General features: G+C 44.6%; 1 protein-coding gene across 9 annotated transcripts in view; it reads left to right on the forward strand.

The window, feature by feature from the left end:
- Positions 1-19,971, forward strand: part of ARID1B (AT-rich interaction domain 1B) — a 403,225-nt gene that overhangs the window by 48,703 nt on the left and 334,551 nt on the right. For all 9 annotated transcript variants that reach the window (XM_090280021.1, XM_090280013.1, XM_090280019.1 and 6 more), the window contains exon 2: positions 1,267-1,461. In XM_090280021.1, the coding sequence (XP_090136147.1) occupies positions 1,267-1,461 (195 nt within the window). The remainder of the gene's footprint in view (positions 1-1,266; positions 1,462-19,971) is intronic.

The following is a 19,971-nucleotide window of genomic DNA, read 5'->3' on the forward strand; positions in this document are numbered from 1 at the left end:
CAGGACCTCAGCTCCCCTTCCTGCTGCGGCCACCCAGCCTGGCTCCAGCCAAGCTGCCTGAGAGGCCTGCCGCCCGAGGGGCGGATCCGACTGCAGCCTGCTCTTTATCCCCCAGGTACTCTTCCGAGCCTTTAAAATGACATGTCAGGCTCACCCTTACACGTGCTGGCTTCTGCCGGCTTCAGCTTCTCTGCCAGTTCCTGCTCTGTTTGGATCTAAACTGCTTATGCTTCCTCATACACACCGGGAAGGAAGCTCATCTCCCCAGCCTGTGCTTTATGCTGTTTCTTCGGCTTTGTGGTGTTCTCTGCGCTGCCCCTCCCCACCCTGAACCTCGTTTCTTCCTATTTATCCTGGGAATCCTCAGTCCTTCCCGAGAGTTTCCGTGATCTTGCTGTGAACACAGAGCCTGGCTCACAGGAGGGAGCAGTATGTGCTTTCGGAAGGAAGGACTTACTGACCTACCTGGTGATTGAACGCTGCCTTTCTAGCCCCCACCCCTGCTCTGCCCCTGACAAGACCTGGGCGTGAGAGCCCAGGCTGAGGCTCCAGCTCTGACCGTCGTGAGCGGCCTTGGCCCCGAGGCCCGTGGCTGACGCACTAAGCCAAAAATAAAACTTAAAGTCCAGTTTTGACCTGGTTCCGTTTGGTAAGTTGCTTACTTACATAGGGAAGGTGGCTTGTGACTCATAGTCTGGGTGCTTATTCATTCATGTGCACTAGTGATCTTTGAAATTTTTCACCCTAGACATTCTGTATTATTTAAAATCTATCCTTTCACTTTCTAATGAGCACTCAGGTGCATTAATGTTTGATAAGGACTTGCAGACTCAGGTCTAAAATAAAGTAGTTCTAAGAATACTTTGAAGCCAGAAAGTGTCCTAACCACTCAGTATGCTTTGCCTTTGTGACTAGTGAGCTGAAGGAGCGGAGTGAGCTTTGCTGTCGTGCCCATTTCTATAAGCATAATGGAAAGTTAGATGCAAATGTCCTCTCTGCTGAGGATGCAGAATCTTTCCTTAGGTTCTGTACGCGGGAGTCCTCTTAATTGTTAAAACCTTCCTAAAAGTAAAAAATTAAAATGTCTTGTATCTGTCTGGTATTTTTCTTAATGTATTTCTGGGCATTTATTTGTCAGATCTTTGTTTTTAATATTTTCAGAAGGATAGCTGTGTTTTTTTAATGTGTATGTCAGCATAACAGACTTTCTGCCTTTGGAATAACTACTGACGTAATAAGCCCACCTCTTCCTTTATTCCTTCACAGGGCAGCCCCATGGACCCCATGGTGATGAAGAGGCCCCAGTTGTACGGCATGGGCGGTAACCCTCATTCCCAGCCTCAGCAGAGCAGCCCTTACCCTGGAAGCTCCTACGGCACCCCGGGCCCGCAGCGGTACCCGATGGGCATCCCCGGCCGGACCCCCGGGGCCATGGGCGGAATGCAGTACCCACAGCAGCAGGTTGGTGCTTCCTGTTACCCCTCTCCGCTCTCCTTCCACCGGTGGCAGTTTGGGCTTGCCTTTTTTACTCTCCACCCGAGATTCGCGTTGAGAGAATGAGAGGGCATTTCACTGATTTTCTGCTTTTTAAAAATTTTTCATAGTGTTTTTTTCAGTCACAGGTATGTATTTCTCCCCTTCCTTTTAAAGAAGGAAAGGTGATCTTCTCGAACAAAGTGAACAAAAGGCCTGTTCACTAGAAGGCCAGTGTTACCAGCTGTATTTGAAAGATGTACCCTGTCATCATTTTACAGCAAATTATATAGATCTTAGCCCCAAAGTGAACTTGGCTTTCAAACATGTCTGGTGTCAGACTGTGTCAGATTTTGAGCTGTGAATAGACTTCCTAAGGCAAAGTTTTAAGTTATTTAAAGGTTTTTCTCATGAAGATAGCATCGGCTTAAAAACCGGCTTCCTAAAAAGTTATTTTGCTTTTATTTCTTAACATAGTATTTCTCCTATACCTTTTTTTAAAAAAAGCTTGTATTTATTTATTTTTAGAGAGCAGGGAGGGAGACGGAGAGGGAGACATGGATGTGAGAGAGGAACTCCGATCTGTTGCCTCTTGTCTGCGCCCCGGCTGGGGACCCGACTCGCAGCCCAGGCGTGTGCCCTGACCGGGGGTTAGACCCGCAACCTTTGGCTTTGCAGTACAGCACCCACCCCACTGAGCCACACCGGTCGGGGTTCCCCTGTAGCTTTTGACACAGATTTCTGCATTTCATATAAGAGGATTTGATGTGTGCCTGTGTCCTTCGATTTTCGTGGGTTTTCTTGTTTCACTTAAAACAAACAAGCAAGACCTTCCCTGTTCTTAAGACCCAGTATATTGCTCTAGACTCAAATGGTTCAAGTTACCTTCAATGACCATCCACCTTCTAGCAGCAGTAAAGGTACAGTCTCCTGGACACTGGCGAGTATATCCTTGTTACGTTGGCTTGGGGAAGCGTGAAATTCAGAAAGAGGGAATTAGATCCTGACTTGCCAGGGTATTTCGTTACTAGGAACACCAGAAAGGCTTATTTATAGCACCCCCCCCCCCCCCCCCCCCGTGCCTTTAATCCTGGGGGTGCTTGGGGCTGGCAGAGGGGTCACCGTGACCCACTCCCCGCTCCCCGGGATTCTCTCAGGAAATTCCTCCTTAAGTTTGACCAGAAATCCTTTGTGGAAATGAAAACGCTGGCTAGCACTTTTGTTCTCGCTCCTGTGGATCAGAGACTGATACATCATATTGGCCTGCTGCATAGCTGTGTCCTGAAAGTTCGTGGAGAAGTTGCCTCGGAGCCTTTTCTTTTAGAGACGGAATATTGTCTTTCCTCTCTGCGTTTGCTTCTCGGTTGGCTCCGTTGTTCTTTTCAGGCAGTTGTAGGGAAAGATAGAAATAGCTCAGCCTTGGAGTGCTTGCTCTTGGTTCTTTGCACGGCCTTCGTCCTATTAGAAGTTCTCACCAGTTTCTGAAAGATTGGCCACTCAGAAGTCTCGTCATCAGTTGCAGGCTTAATTGTACTCCTAATTTTCCCCAATGTGACTCCTTTCTTCCAGCAATATTTTACTATCTAGAGTAAAAATCTTTAATTGAGGCCGCTAACTGTGAGACGGAGATCATTTGTAAAGGATTAGAAAGTCAGGTGGGAGTTGTGATTTTCCTCTCTCTCTCTTCCTTTTTATTTACTTTAAAAGCTAATATTTCCTTAGTTGAGGGGAAGAAGGCCCCAACAGCTAGCTGCTCACACCCTCATTCTATCCTGTCGCTGATTGCATTTGCGTGGAGAATCCAGGCAGAAAGGTGGGAAGAAATAGCAGGACCAGGGGAGAGGAGCAGATGCTGTGACTTCTTGTCTCTGCACTTTCCTCTCCACTGTGCCGTCCTGACGTGAAATTGGGAAGTGAGCTGCTGGTGCTCCTGTATCTTTCTCTCTGGATGAGCTCACGTCTTCCTAGAGAAGTTTTTGACATTGGTTTAGTTTGCAGTCCCAAAGAGGGAATTAAACAGTTGGAGAAGGTATGTGAAGGATGATTACCTGGGAATTTTTTTTCATTATTTTCTCCCCAGGATGTGTAAGGCTAGTACTTGTGAAATCCAGTAACTACTACGTTCATTTGAAGGGACAAATTGATGGAGATCACCTACCAAGTATTTCAGCAAATTAAAAAATTTTTTTCTTCATTTTTTAATTGTATTTTTTCCCTTAACATTAATCCTCCTTATAGCCTCTTCCACCCCCACCCCCACCGCAATCACCACCCTGTTGTCCACGTCCATGAGTCCTTTTTTTTTCCTTTCAGCAATGTTTTAATTAAAGTTTTAGATAAGGTATTTTACAAAAGAAACGCCTGACTCTGAACACAGGTCTTTCTGATAATGAAAGAGAAATACTGTATCTGGTAAGAAACTGAATACCCTGGCTGTAAAATGTCCAGCTTGCTTATTGAGTTCATTGGAATCGACAGTTCTAAAAAAATCTTTACTGCTTTTCACCTTTTCATTCGTTACAATACAGCCTTGAAATCATGCTGTTTTGTTGCCAAGTGTAAAAGGCGAAACATAACTGTGAAGGCATTTCGAATGTGTGTAACATTTTTAAGGGGACACGCAGTCTTAATCGGAGCAAGTTCACGTGATCAGTTAGGTGTAGGCATTGAAATAGAAAAGAAGGTTTCGGTAAAGGTCATTAGAACGTATTTAGTTTGCTAGCTTTAGTCTGGTTTGTTGGTGAGGAATTTTCAATGAGTTGCTTTGTTGGTGAATTTTGGGTAATGCTAAGCTTGCCCGCAAACACAGGCCTGGCCCAGTGATTGGCTGCTGGCCCTGTTCATCTTCCCCAGTCCTGATGTAAGCGTCTGGGCCTGGCGGTAGTCATGGCTGCTGATGCTCTTCGGGGAAAAAGTTGAAAGATGATGATGACATGGGCTTTTTATTGAGTGGACATCAGCACCTAGGCATGACTTTGCTTTGGACGGCCTCCAGAGCGTTCTGTGTTTGGTTTGTGAGCCTCTAATGAGCTGAATCCAGTTCATTTAATATTGCTCATAGATTTCTGCAAAGGATTAAAATGTAGGAATTCAAGTTTGTAAATTGAGTTGCCCACTTACCAGCTGAGTGGTAAGTTGTCTTTGGCTCAGGGTCACAGTCTGATTCCTGGCTGGCATTCCACTCCTGTGACAGGAATTTTAAATGAGCATTCTGTTAGAAGGAACTGCAGCGCTCATAGGACATTTGACAGGGATGGTATCACTGCTGACTTTTTGTCTCTGAGAGGCAGGAGGAGCTGGCCACTCAGCGCTTGATTCTAGTATTAACCTGGCAATTCTTGATTTGTATGGTGATGATTTTATTTTTGAAATACACTCCTGACTGGGTCTTAGAAGCATAATGTGATAATAGTACATCGTTTTGGTTTTATTAACTGGAACTAGATCGGTGGCCTTTAACTTGCTGATTTTCCCACAGCACCATGTTTAGCAAATACAGGGCTACAAAGACTAGTTCTGCATGGTGCCCTAAAAGCTATTCTACTTGGGGTTTTACTGAGCTGAGAGGGGAAATGAATTTTAGGTGCCTCTGTAGAGAATGTTCTGCCTCTAGGCTCCTGGAATTCTAACCTCGGGATGGTTAACAGAAAGAAGTGCACTGGCTGGCTTCATCTAATGCAAAGCCGCACTGGGGATGTATGTAGCCTTTAAGGGAACTAGATTCCGACTCTCTTAGTTTTTCAGTTATTTTAAAAAACAGACAGCAAGGTATCCTTTCCTGGATCAGAGAAATAAACAAATGTTTTGTTTCATTTTCCTTGTGCTTTGTGGTCGTAAATGTATATATACATCGGCCTGCGCAGCTTGTCTTACAAGAGATTTTTCATAGAAATGAAATAGCACCCAGGAGAAGTAGGCTACAGAAGCAGAGGCATATTTATTTGTGTTGAGCAGGTTATGTAGTCTGAGATTTTTCTTCAGTTATCAGGGTTATTGGGTTGATATTTTAAGCATCCTCACTTGGTTGCAGATGTTTGTATAATATGATGTCCTGCTGGCATAAAACCGGGGAAAGGGAAAGAGGGCAAAGTGAGCGGTTTAAGTTTATGAGTGCTTTTATAACGGGAAAAGATGACTTTAGCTTTTAAAAACACATCTGAATTGTGAAGACCTTTACAACCAGAACATGGAATATAATCATTGTTTTGAAAGATTGCAAGGCAAAATTAAACAGAAGTCACTTATTTTTGTTCAAGTAATACCTGCACTTAATGGAATTTAAAAAATGAGTTTCTTTTGAAAAAAATATTAAGAATCAATAGGTATTTTAATTTGCCTTTATCTTGTATACCCTTTGGCTGTGTCTGTTTTGCTATGTGTATTTTATGTAAAATATTTATTTCAGAACATAAGCATCTCCGTTGGTGCCCTCTCACTGGCCAAAACACTTATTTTAATGCAGATGTTTATTTTGGCAGCGGCTGTTTCTAAAAGGTGACAAACATTACAATTGTTTGGCTAAAATAAATGTGTTGGGGGTGAGTATTGAGGTATGTTTTAGGGTTCCCACCTGTGTTACTTTTTATCATTAAAATGTTCCGATACAGTTTGAACGATGTCTCTGAAAAGTAAGGGTGAACGCGGAGGGAGGACTGCTGGGTGCTCGGGTCTGTTGACCTGAAATGTTTGTTTGGGCCCAGTCTCTGAGTCCCAAATGGGAATCTACTAGTCAGTGCCTAATTTTCGTTTTCTCCGAAAAGAGCTTAGACGTCCTGTTATTAAAGAGTGTGACGGGGTGTGATGGGATAAGAAAAGCTTGAAACGTAATGGAAAGAGGAGGAATGGGCGCCTCGTGTCGGTGTTACATTCAGACTTCATTTCCTGCGAGTTTTGTCTCTCTCCCAGACACCCACCTGGACTTGTGTGCACGCACCCTCGCTCACAGACATGAATGTAAAACAGAACTGTGTGACAGTGGTATCGTGGTGTAATGAAATATATCTGTATGTGTTGATATAGAAACAACATAGTAAACATGTACTTTACCTGTGTATAGATATACATGCACACAACACATTAATAAAATGGAGGTAAACAGTTTGGCCCTTAAAATAGTGAATGCTGTGAGGTTTTGTTCCCCGTTAATTGACAGTGTTTTTTATATATTTATATTCTCTACGAAGAGATTCAGAGCCAGGCTGCTTTGCTTGTACACCTGAAACGTTTGGAGTCCTTTCAGCGGATCCAGATTGGTGTAAACAGTGGCCTTTTGCTGGCCACATTTTTGTCTTGATTTCCTCAGTTGTTCTTCATCAGTGAACAGGAAGGGATTTATGGTTTTACCAACAAAGTACGTTCACACCTCACATTACAGCTTCTGAGTAGAGAGCAGATGCTCCTGTCTTTGATGCCAAAGTTCCCTGTAGATGGAGTTTAGTACCAAGAAAATATTTTTAAAAAGATTTGTAGATATGGTAATTTTTATGTGCTCCTTAAAATTTAAATTTCTAGAATACTTAACTGGTTGTTAAGTTGGATTTAAGCATTTTCGACCCATTCAGTGTGACATTCTTAGTGTATTAAAAGAGGTCACATTGCAAGTTAAATATAAAGTTTAAAATCTTTAGCCTTTTTCCAAAAGAAATAACTTTTTTTTTAAAGAAAAAATGTGAGATACTTTCTCTTTTAGTTTGGAAAGATACTTTTATATTAGGACATTGATATTGATATATATTTATCTGAACATTTACATTGTTCTAGATATTCTAATTACGTATATTCAGTGTACTGTGCTTAAATCTCTGCTGGTAGCTTATAAGTTTTTTTTCATTTAGATATGAATTCTATGTATTTTACATATATAGACTTTCAATCTAAAATCTGTTAAACTTTTCTGTTTTTACTTTTGATATGTCAGTTTCAAGTATGCTTTAGGTAGCATTAGAATTACTTGAGTATATTTTTTGAAAGTCATATTTTAAAAGATTTTATTTAGTTTTGGAGAGAAGGGAAGGGAGGGAGAAAGAGAAGGAGAAAAACATCGATGTGCCAGAGAAACATCAATCAGCTACCTCTCGCATGCCACAACCTGGGACCTGGCCTGCAACCCAGGCATGTGCCCTGACTGGGAATTGAACTGGTGACCTTTCTGAGCCACACCAGCCAGTGCTGCTTGAGTATATATTAAATAAATTGGGTTTATTTGCTTTCACCAAAGAAATATGAAGTATGGTATTTGTTAAAATTTAAACAATTCATGTAAAGCCAACAGTTGATATCAGTAAAGTCAACCAACCATATTCCTTCAGTGCTTCTTGAAAATCAAACAATCCCAGAAGATAAACTGAAAGTCCAAGTGACAAAGTGGCATATCTTAGGCCAGCGGATGTCAAGCTTTGCTGAATGTTAGAGCCTCATAGGGTACTTTAAAAACTCCAGGGACGGATGCCCATATCAATGGCACCTGAGTGTAAAGGCAGCCCCCACCCGCTTCTCTGAGCTCCCTAGGTGACTGTCCTGTAAACCCGGGGTTAACAGTCAGGTACCAGAGAAGGACCAGTAAGTAAGGACCCAGAGCAGGTTCCTAACCAAAGACCGCATTGGCCTCCCCTCCCACTCACAGCCAGCAGCTTGTTCTGGGCCCTCCCCTGTGAGCCGGAAACTCGCCTCTGCCCTAAAGGGGTGCAGTGCCCAGAACCAGGAGTTGGGACAGTTTACTCCTTGCAATTAATACTTCATCTTTCCGCAACAGTGGAAAAATCTGACTTCACTCCTCATCTCCCCACTGAGGGAATTTGACTACAAAATCTCCAGCTTGGGCTTTTTCTTTAAAATAATAGTAATTTAACGTCTTTTCATTTTAGTTTTATATTTTAGAGTCTTGTCATTTCAGATACAGTCTTCCAAAATTTATGGTTTGATGCCCGACAGTTTGTATTAATGCAACTACTAACCCAAATTCTTTAAAACACTTTCTCAAAGGGAAAGAGCAGTATCTTCAAAGATGACCAAGTTGTTGCAATTAGTGCAATAAATTATTTTCTGACTTTTAATTTTATTCATTCTAAAGTGAAAGTGTTCTCTGACCGCCCGGTGTATGTTGGATGTGTAGAATAGCTTCAGATTGAGATGCTAACTCTTCTTGGAGTTACAAAAGGAGGCAAAGAGAGACCCAGTAATTACTCACTGTACACATGATTACCTTCTAAGTAGTCGGAAAGTAAGTATATCCCGCACGACATTGGGATCAGCTGTGTACAATGAATTCTGAATACAAGCAAGTTTTAGGATTTATGTTCTGTGCTATTACTTTCACTCCTCCTTAACCCCCACGAAGGGGAGTTGGGTGGCTATCTCTCTCTTTTTTAAAAATTTTAAAACAAGTTTTCTTAAGAGTAAAGGTAGCTTTTCTCTTTTATGTTAGTAGATGAAAGTTATATTTTTTTATGGTGAAACGTTCTTTATGGAAGTTTATTTTTATTTGCAGCAAATTTGTAAAGGCCATTTGTCCTTATAATTTGGAGAAGTAACTTTAAATGTTCAATCAGTAGTTGTGAATGAGGTTGGAAAATCCCTTCAGCAGAGGGAAGAAGGGAGGAAGCAGCCTCGCTCCTCTCAGGGCTGCGTGGGTGCCTCCCGCGCGTGGAGGGCTCTCTCTAGTGGGGCTCGCTCAGTCAGGGATTCTTCGGTCTCCAGAGGAACTTGCCCAGGTGAAGCCGGCCAGGTGTTCGAGATTGCCTGGAAACCCTGAGGCTGACACCTGAGTGTGGCCAGTGTGTTAGTGTGACAGGAATGTCCCCTGCCTACTAACATAGCGCCACACCAAGATTTTGTCATCGTCAACACCACCAAGAGTTACGCAGCTTCCTTTTTCCTGGGAAGAAGTAGTAACCAAGTTAGTGTCCCTTTATAGGCACTGAATTATTAAGAACATACTTAAAAAACAAACAAACAAATAAAACCAACTGTCAAACCAGTGAACCTGGCACTTCAGGGTTAGTCAGAGGTCCATGTCAGGTTCTCTAAATCTTCAAACATTCAGAAACAAAGAGTAAGAGTAGTGTCAACGGCGGAAAATGGAAGTACAGGATTCCCTCCCTGATCACGGGTATTCCGTTCTACACCCCCCGCGATAAGTGAGAATCCGCAAAGTAGGAGCCTTACATTTATTTTAGTATTTGTATATATTTTAAGGCTTTATAAACCCTTCCCACACACTTATAAACCGTTCCCAATCCCTCATTAACCTTTCCCACTCCCTTATTAACCCTTTCCACACTTTTATAAACACTACTTATATTCTTAAACATATTCTACACTCTCAAACCTACGTAACTTTAACAACATACATATACAGTACCGCAAAATCCCGCAATATAGCGAAAAATCCGCGATAATTAAATATAATATTTTTTAAAATTCCGTGATACCTGGCTGCTGTGGTTCAATGGATTGAGCATCGGCCTGTGAGCCAAGTGTCGCTGGTTCGATTCCCAGTCAGGGCACGTGACTAGGTTGCACATCAGGTCCCCAGTTGGGGGTGTGAGTGAGAGGCAACCACACAGTGATGTTTTTCTCCCTCTCTTTCTCCTTTCCCCTCGCTCTAAAAATAAATAAATACACACACACACACACACACACACACACACACACACACACACCACACCACCCCCACCCCCACCCCCGCGCGACACAGTGAGGCCATGGTAAGTGAACCGCGATAGAGGGAGGGACCCCTGGCAGGGAGCTCAGGCCTGCGCCCCTCGGAAAACAGACAGCAGGTGGGGTGTCCCCGGGCCACAAGGTCGGGTGACCTGTGCCTTTATCACCCACATCATCACTGCTTCCAGGGAGGACTTAGCCAGAGGAAGTATCAGAATAATTGTTGGCCTCTGGGCTGGATGATCTCAGAATACTTCCCTGAGGCCAACCAGCCAAAGAGGACACTTCCTTTTCCTTCAATTACTATGTTACCTTGAAATTTCCCATAAGATTTTCAGATATCCCAATAATCTATATATTTTAAACATTTTATGTCTTTGGTGGTTCTTCATGTTTTGGGTGTCATACAGATAGAAGACTTTCCTTTTCTACTTCTTGTAAACTCTGTGCCATTTGTCATGGGTCTTGGAGATGAGGAAATCTTATTCCTCAGGAGTTGGCCAAATTTTATAGAAAAGGAAAGACCACATTCCTTTGGAAGGCCCCGGGGCAGCAAGGGAGGACTGCCTGCCTTCTCACTGGGGTCTCTGGCTGAGCTGTGGAGCGGGTGGTAACCTGGTGACATCATCGGCTCTGTCTTTGTGACACCAAGTGTATCGCAGCCCACTTACTGCACACATGCAGCAGGTCATGAGAGCGATGACTTACAGAATGGGGAACGAAGCGGAGGGACCAGAGACGCATCCGCGGTTGGCTGAAGCCTCAGAAAATGGGCCGTGAGCGTCATGCAGCGTGTGGACTGCAGATCACAGTCAGCTGCGGTCGGTCTCCCTGAGGATTTAGGTCACCCGAGTGCCTCCTAGCTGCGGGGGGGGGCGGGGGGGGGCTGTGCATGGAGTTCCGGGTTCTAGAATGGGGAGTCAGGGCTTTCTGGTTATAACTCTTCTCAGAGAACACAGAATTATTTTTGATGGTTACAGAGTTTCTCTTGAGTAAAAATTTTTCTCCCAACCTCTCCGCCTGCATTTTCAGTAAGTGGCAGCTCCGTCCTTTGTTTGCATAAGCCAGAATTCACAGTCACCCCCTTTTTTTTCACTACCTTTCAATCTGTGGTCCCATTGCCTCTTCCTTCAAAGTACGTCCGGAAACCGAGTGCTTCTCACTACCTCGACGGCCACCCCCTGGGCCAAGCCCCAGCACCTCCCGTTTGGGTTATCACAGTGGACTCCGGACTTCTGCCCACCGTCCGTTTCAGCAGGGCACCCAGCACGGGCCTTCCGGAGGGCGTAAGTCAGGCCATGGCGCTGCTCCTGCGGCTTCCCACGCGCTCCCAGTCCCTGGGCTTCACTCCTGCCCCCCATCACTACTGGCCGCCATCCGCCCCGTGCCTGGGCCTGTATGTGCTCATCCTTCTCCCTGGAAGGTTCTCGCCAGGTTTGCAGGGCTTGCTCCCTCGCTTTTAGGTTTCCGTTCACCTGTGAAGTTCAGGTGCCTTCTCTGACTCGCTCAAGTGAAATGGCCCACGCCCGCCTCTTGCCTTGATTTACTTCCTCGGTAGCTCCCAGCACTTGAGGGGCGTTCATCGCTCCTATTGGGACAGAAGGTTCAGGCCACAGGGACTTGGTGTGGCCCTGCTGGGGTCCATCTAGAACAGTGCATGGCACTTCACAAGCAAACGGGGCGGGGCAGAGTTTGCAGACTTGTAGCCTGGCTGGTGCACTGTGGTGCCCAGTGTTTCGGGGGCATATCTGCCACCTGCGCCGGCTGCGAGGCGGTGGCCTCTCTGCCGCTTTCTTCATTCCAGTTGAACTCCAGTGCCCGGCTCCCCTCTGATCTGGGGGGAAGCCTGCTGACAGCCGCCTGGCCGTCCTCGTAACCCTGCTTTCAGCTGCCTCAGGAATTTCTGCTGAGGGTGTTGTTGCTTATTTCAGCGTGTGTGTGTGTGTGTGTGTGTGTGTGTTAGGGCCTGTGCTCCTTCTCTCTGATCTGAACCCCACCGAATAATCGGAGGCAGCTGCCACTTCGCTTCCTGGCTGGTGACGTTCCCGAGTTCTCGTGTGGCGTGTAATACACTGAGGGGGGAGGTGAGCGAAGGTTCTAGGTCATAGCTGGATCCGGTCCGGCCTGAGTGTGACAGGGACTCTGATCTTGTCCTCGTCTCGGTCATCTGACACTGCTCACTAAGGAAAACCCTCAAATAGGAGGATGGCGGTTATAGGAAACAGATGTTTTTCTGGTAGGGCTTTATTGCCGGAGGGGAGAGAATTCCTTCAGGGGGCGGCGGAGCTCTGCCCGGTGGGGGAGGCTGGGGACTGAGCAGTGGGCCTAAAGCACTCTGGTGTGGAAATGTTTTACGTCCACACTCACACCGGGCTTGTGTAAAAGTTGGTGTTTATTTATGGGGACACAACCTTAAATGTGAGTGACGTTTTAGTTCTCCATAAGTGAAACTGGTAAGCTGAACCCACTCTTCTTAGCAGACGTTATTTTCACATGCTTTGTGGGGCCAAGGCGCCTCTTCAAAGCCTGGCTCTTGGCACGGGGGCGTCGTAGGCGCAGACTCGGAACGGTGGCGTTGCGCCCGCACCGCACGGTGGCTTGTCTGTGGGGGTGGAGGGCACGGCTGCACCCAGAATGGACGTTACACCCGGAGGAAAGCATGGAACTTAGATCGAGGGAAAAAAACATTCCCATGTGCTAGTTCTAGTTGGAGGTTATGATAGATCGGTAGTCTTTACTTTTTAGAAGCTACAGGACCTTAGTGCCTCAGCACAGATGTTGCCTCATTGTCCTTGTTACAGTGTTACCGTCACGCTCTTCCTCCCATTTTCTTACTTGTAAAATAGGAGAGGCTGCCTCTGGATGATGATGATAATAACATTTGTGGTACCAGGTATTAGACTAGGTACTTTCCCATGAGTGTTCTCAATCCTTGTCACACGTCTGTCAATATTGATCTTCATTTTGTGAATAATAATAGTGCTTATTAAGGGCTTCTTCTGTGTCAGGCACTGTTTTACTTCCTTTGCGTGGATTAGCTCACTCAGTCCTCACGATGGCCTTCTGAAATAGGTGTTATGATCCTTAATTTATAGATGAGGAGACTGAGGCAAGGGAGGTTAATCAGGTTAATCAGAGCAGAGATTTCAGATCCAGGGCTCACGCTGTCACTAAACTGTGATTCTGGTAAAACTGGACTGCTGCTCATCACTGAGGCTAGAATTCACTTGAGTTTTTTTGAATAATAAGACTGATTATAATTAAGGTGGCCTCATTTTGACATTGCACATTAGCTTCATGGGAAGTCCTTTGTGACCTTTACTAAGTTGAAAATTGAATGTTACTTACTGTGTCTATTGCACTTCGAATCAGAGCAGTTATTTTTATCGAGAAGAAATATAACAAAATTAACCATTTTAAAGTATGCGGTTTAGTGACATTTAGTGCCTTCACAGTATTGTGCAGCGGACTCCTCTATCGAGGCCTAAGTCATTTTCACCGTCCCCAAAGGAGGCCCCTACACCCACTAACAACTTGCTTCCCCCCCCCCCCCCCCCTGCCACAAGCCCTTGGCAACCACTAATCCGCATTTTTCTCTGTGGATTTATCTATTTTGGATATTTCATACAAATGGAATCATATGTGACCTTTTGCATTTGTCCTCTTTCACTTAACATAATGTTTTCAAGCACGTATCAGTGCTTCATGCATTTTTTTGGCTAAGTGTTCTTCCATTATGTGGGTGGACTGCCATGTCCATCTGTTGCTGGGCGTTTGGGGTTGTGTCCACGTTTTTAGCTCATGCGAATAGTGCTGCTGTCAACGTGTGCGTGAAAAGTTGTTGGGATACCTGTTTTCAATTCTTTTGGGTGTGTATACCTAGGGGTGGAATTGCTAGGCCATGTGGTTGTTCTCTGTTGTAACTCCTTAAGGAACTGCCGAACTGGTTTCCACAGCAGGTGTACCATTTTACATTAGAATCATAGGAGTTTCACGTTGGTCTGGTATTTACTGAGATTCTGCCGAGGGCCAGGGCGTCCTACGAAACCCCTTACACGTATCGTTTCCTGTAATCCTCACCAAATCTTTGCGCGTGGGAAGACAGAGCGGTTAGGTAGCTTGCCTGAAGCATCCAGGCGGCGGCAGAGAATTCCGTTCCTCCCTCAGTAGTGCGGCGTTCAAGACCGGCGTCAGGCAAGATTGTTAAATAATGTCGAATGGAAGAGCAAGAGCTGTTTTACATTTTGTCTCTCCTGTGAACTGAAGCATGCGCTAACATTGCGCTAACACTTCACGGCCCCTACGCTCTCGTCATCTTCTGAAGCGCAGGCCTCAGTCTAGCGGCCTTGGGCAGGCATTGGTACCCACTTAGAGTGTAATCCTGCTGTAGTATGTTCATAGTGATCGTGTCCTATTTATGTTAAGTAGCACTGGTTTTCTATTGTAGTAAGTAAAGAGTTCTAAAGTAAAATTATATGAAAGTGATTCACTTCAAAGAAAGACAGTTCCTACCATAAGGTGAGTTTACTCACGTCTAGTTTAACTCGGGCACTGAATGTCTGCCATGCGCTCTTTACTGCCCTAGTCATGGGGGAGTCTTTGTTCCCAGGGTGCTGTGCAAAGAGACCAGTTGATGGTATGATGTGGGTGCATGTGCTGATGTCACCCTGGTGCTACGACACCGTAGAGCGACACTGCCCTTGGTGGGGTAGGAAGAGAAAAGTGGGGAGGTGTCAGAATCCATGTGTGAACACAGGTTGATTCTAATTATAGCAGAACCGTACTGAACTTTAAAAATTGGCCTTTTGGGTTCAGGTAAATACCATTATCTCATGCATCCATTTGATTTGCTATTATTTTATTATCCTCACCTGAGGACATGTTATTCATTTTCAAGAGGGGGCGGGAGAGAAACATCTATGACAGAGAGAAACATCGGTGGGTTGCCTTTCACACGTCCCCTGACCTGGACTGAACCCGCAACCCAGGCATGTGCCCTGACTGGGAATCAAACCTGCGACCTTTCGATTTACAGGATGACACTTGAACTAACTGAGCCACACCAGCCAGGGCTTTTGGTTTATTGAATTAAGAGAATATTATTAAGCTCCTTAATGGTTCATTCTCTGTAGGGGTACTCAGAGTACACTCGTGGAACCGTATGTATGTAGGTCCTCGGAAGATGCCGCGCTGCGTGCTGTAGAGAAGACCATGGGGACGCTGCAGCTGCGTGGGGGAGGGGTGTGGCTTTCTGCAATAAGTGACATCCTACCTGAGCCTTGGAGCAGGAGCTTCCTGAGCCTGGGAGAAGAAAGTGGGGGTGCTTTTCAGTTCAGTGAGGCTTTAAAGGGTTACAGAAATGTTCACATTTTAAGGTTACAAGAGCATAGAATCTCACTTTTGTTTTCTGCCTGTGCCTCCAAATTTTCTTTCATCCTTGCCCATTTGAGTGCTTTGATGGATCAGTTCAGAAAGCAACAGGGCTCCTGGATTTTACTTGATTTTTAAATTAGAGAAACTGTCTCTCCGTACCTAGGCTTCCCGAGTGGAAAAAATTACTAATCTCTTCATATATCCAGAGGGGACAGAAATGTGATGTGACTGTAAACATCGTTTTTTTTAATAAGCGGACCTTTTAACAATGGCCTATGATTTCTGTTAACCTTATTGTCTTCCGCCTCAGAGATGACGCCGAGCGGTGCCTCATACAGTTGTGCCACCCCCGTGGTAGTGACATTCACACCTCAGGAGCCGCTCGCTGCTTCTGCAGCCTGTGTTGCTCATGAGTTTTGCTTTTAGAGATAGGAACCGCCGAAAATCTGCGGTGATATTCAGACAATGTAATCAGTACTCTGTGAACTTTTATTCTGGCGTGTTTAGCTAGGTGAATGATGGTATGGAAATACACAGAAAGAAGTTACATTTCGAATAAAAACTTAAACATTATTTCTTTTCCTCCTTAAATGAACTTAGGAGTTGACTTTTATGTTTGTCCCCGCCCTCCACTTTTATAAATAGGAATTTTAAAAAAGCCTGCCCCTCTTACCTCTCTTTCTGATTATTGCCAGTTTTACCTGTTATTTTTGCTCCTGATAACATATTTTAGGGCATTTTTTCTTGTTATACAAAGTTGCATACATTTGCGACACATCTTTTAAATTCAAAAGGAAAAGTTAATAGTGTTCTTGCTTTTGTTAATCAGATCTATTAAATTCACTATATGTGAATAAGATTTTCTGTTCCATTATGTTTCCCCCTTCCGTTACGTCCTTTTGGAGCATTTTTAGTAGTGCTCATTACATTGTTCTTATATCAACAGCAAATGAACGCCTGGCATTATATTATTATTAAAAATTAGTTACTTGAAAATCCAGAGCCACACATGAATCAAGTCAAACGATTTCTTTTAAAGGTAAAGAGGTAAAGGCTGCCTTACCTTGTCTTAAGTTGGCTGCCTCACCCTGCTCCTCATGAGAAAGAAACGTTGCAAATTCTAGTGAACACTAGCGGCTCCCTTGCCGTCTGGAACGCTGCATGTGAAGGTATGTTTTGATTGCGTCGTCAGGTATGCACGCTTCAACACCCCAGCAGGTAACATACGGTTGCAATATGCAGCAAATCAATTAGAAGATTACATTTAAAAGGACGCCTGTGTCACTGTCAGCAAACTTTCCCCCATTGCCATTGCTCTTCCACTTTGCTTAGTTTGGTTCTGACTCATGGACTGTGGGGTCAGCCTAATTGTTCCAACAGTCTCTTCTTAGGAGTTTTTCTCGTATTCACTCTGAAGGATCTTTCTTCTCTCTTTCTATTTAAAAAAGATTGTGTGTTTTAAAAAAGTCACAGGTATTTACTTAATGGCAGTTGGACATTCGGCTGCAGGTGGCCAGTGTTAAAGAGGGTCTGCAATGGGACCCTTACTTGATCTAGAGGACTTGACATTGAGCGGCTCCATCTGCTGGGGGAGACCCACGCCCTGAAAAGTCAAAGCGTTTCTTCAGGTGTGTGCGCGCGCGGCTTGAAAACAGTCTTCCAGGGCTGCGTGTGAGAAACACCAAGTTGAACTTCCTCTCTCCTTGCCCATGAGCTCTAGTCCCTAGAGGCATTTATTTCCAACTCTTCATGGGTTATTCTGGAACTTAAATCCATATTTCTAAGTGACAGGATTATGTGGCCAGTTTTTCATTTTTCAGATTTAGACTCTGTCAGCTCCACTGTGTAAAAGTTAACTCTTTTGTACTGATCCGCCCTGTAGTTAGTTCCCTTTTCCTCTCTTGTCCCGTTAGGTCATAAATTAAGGTTACATCCATATTCAGTGTTTACTAATAGGACTGAATAAAATTACTGTCCATAGTTGAGACATTAACTGTGAATATATTTCCTTAATATACGATTTTGTGTTCCTCTAGGGTTGGTAATTGCCTCATTCTTTTACTTTTGAAAAACAGATATATCGCCAGTTCATCTGCATCCTCTTGATACAGCTGTGTAGTTCCTCTGAGTAAGGTGGAGCCCATCAGTAAGTCAGACGATGAGCCTCTTTCGTGTTCATAGGTGCCTGTTATTTTTTTTTTTTTTTAAGATTTTATTTATTTTTAGAGAGAGGGGAAGGGAGGGAGAAAGAGAAGGAGAGAAACACCAATGTGTGGTTGCCTCCTGTGCACTCCTGACCGAGGACCTGGCGCACAACCCAAGCCTGTGCCCTGACTGGGAATCGAACCTGCAACCCTTTGGTTCACAGGCCGGCGCACAACCTGCTGAGCCCCACCAGCCAGGGCTGCCCATTATCTTTTGAATAGCCTTTCTGTGTTTGGGGAAGTGCCCACATTTCAAAGCTCTGCCTCCACAATTTAGAATTCAGAACTGAAATCCACAGCCTCCCTTGCAGCTCAAGGGCACGCAGATGACTTCAGGCCTTTCGGTTAGACCCACTGTAGCCGACTTGGCCTGGGACGAAGCTTGTCGCCTGTTGCTCGTTTCCCGGTTTCTGGGGCTTAGGCAGCAGTGGCTGAGCCCCTCTGTGGTCAGAGCCGGAATCCCATGTGGCGAAACTTCCCTTCACCATCCTTCCTGGAATCACCTTCTTCTGAGCCTCAATTTTCTGCATCCATGCCTCTGTCTTTGGGTATCTGTCTCCTCATTTTGGTGGGACCTGTTCTCCAGGAACGTCTCAGGAAGGGGGCAGCAGAGGGAAGTTTCCCTGCATGTCAGAAAGATGCTGCTGCTACCCTCACACTTGATCGGTTGTTTGGCTGAGGATACGTGGAGAATTCTAGACTGGAAGTGGTTTTCTCTCAGACACCAGTGTTCCAGGGCCCGCCGAGCTATTTTTTTCTCTCTGGTGACCCTATTTCTCATTTCTAAACTATTGATGAACCTTGGAGTTGATATTTTTCACTTATTTTATTTGTTGATATTTTTTATTACCTGTGCAGTGTGGAACTCAATTCTGGGAATTTTTTGGAGGGGAGGGAATATCATATTTTTGGTAATTTCCCATCTTGATTTTTTTTTGTCTTATAGTCCTGAATTCTTACTTGCTGGATGTTAGAAATCCTAGATTCATTCTTTATTTTTTAATATTTTCTTCTTTCCTTTTAAAAAGTCTTTTTGGTAGATAGTTTGTTTTTCAGCTATTTTGGAGAATTTTTTGCTTTCTGTTTTTATAGTATCACTTTTTACAAATGTGTTTTTATTTGCTAAAGTCTCTCCCTCTCTCTCTCTCTCTCCTTTTTTTTTTATTCTTATTTCGTGGGTACAATAGTTGATTTCCCTGAAGAGCACGTTAGGGTCTTTGGTGTTGAAGGCTTGCTCTGTGTTTCCTTCGGTCCTTCACCGTCTTTCCCGTGGCAGGCTGCCGTGAGATGCCTGGTGATCGCTGGTTTTCTGTTGATGTGTAACCGTGAGGTGCTTATGAACCCAACACTAAGAACTGTGTTCTTGGCCAGGTGTGTCCACAGGTGGGCCTGGGTGATGGGGAGGTAATCAGGTCATTTTTTTTGAGGACCCTGAAAAGTTTTTTTCTATACCCTCCCCTACTCCCCAGTTAAGTAATTCAGAGAAGAAATCAGGGCATCTGGAGGCTGAATGTGAGGATGTGCGTATTTACTTACACTTCCATTTAATGCTGTTTCCCACTGACCCCTGTCTACTGCCAGCTTCTCCAGACGGAAATCCTCTTTGCTTCTGACAGGACTGGGGTGAGCACAGGGAGGCGGGGGGCTCTACATTACTCCTTACATATATTTCACCCAGACCCCTGCCACCCTCTGATTCCTGAGTCTTCGGGGTTCTGAACTTTAATTAGCTTGCTTCTTATCCTCTCCCTTAGAACAAATTAAAACTTTAATTATCACGTGTCTATCAGCTGTTTTCCTTCCAAAATTTTTTTGACCTCTTATCTGCTATTATCTTGTTTTCTTTATCCTTCTGGGTTTATACTTGAAAACAATACTATAAAAAATCTTTATTATTATTATCCTCATTTACTATTTTTCTATGAAGGAGGAGAGAAAAGAAGAGCACTTTAATCTGAAATGTTTCCTGCAAATCTTCACAAAGACATCTAACAAAGCAGTTCTTCTGACCAGCCTGTTGCCTGCTCACAGGGATTTCGCTATGTGCTCCCTGGCAGTACATGAGACTTTTCAGGGGCTCACGGAATTTGTGGACTAAGAATAAACCTGTAAATAAAAGCCCTGACCGGCACAAGTGCAGAGCCCTGGGAGGCGGGGCGCCTGGCCCCAGGGGGCCGTGAGGGGCGGGGTGGCCTTTGTTTAGGTTGGCCAGGAAAAGCCTCGGGGAACGCAGGAAGTGTTGCTGGGGGAAACGATCTCC

Source organism: Furipterus horrens, unplaced genomic scaffold, assembly GCF_987537825.1.
Source record: "Furipterus horrens unplaced genomic scaffold, mFurHor1.1.pri manual_scaffold_6, whole genome shotgun sequence".
Classification (NCBI taxonomy): Eukaryota; Metazoa; Chordata; class Mammalia; order Chiroptera; family Furipteridae; genus Furipterus; species Furipterus horrens.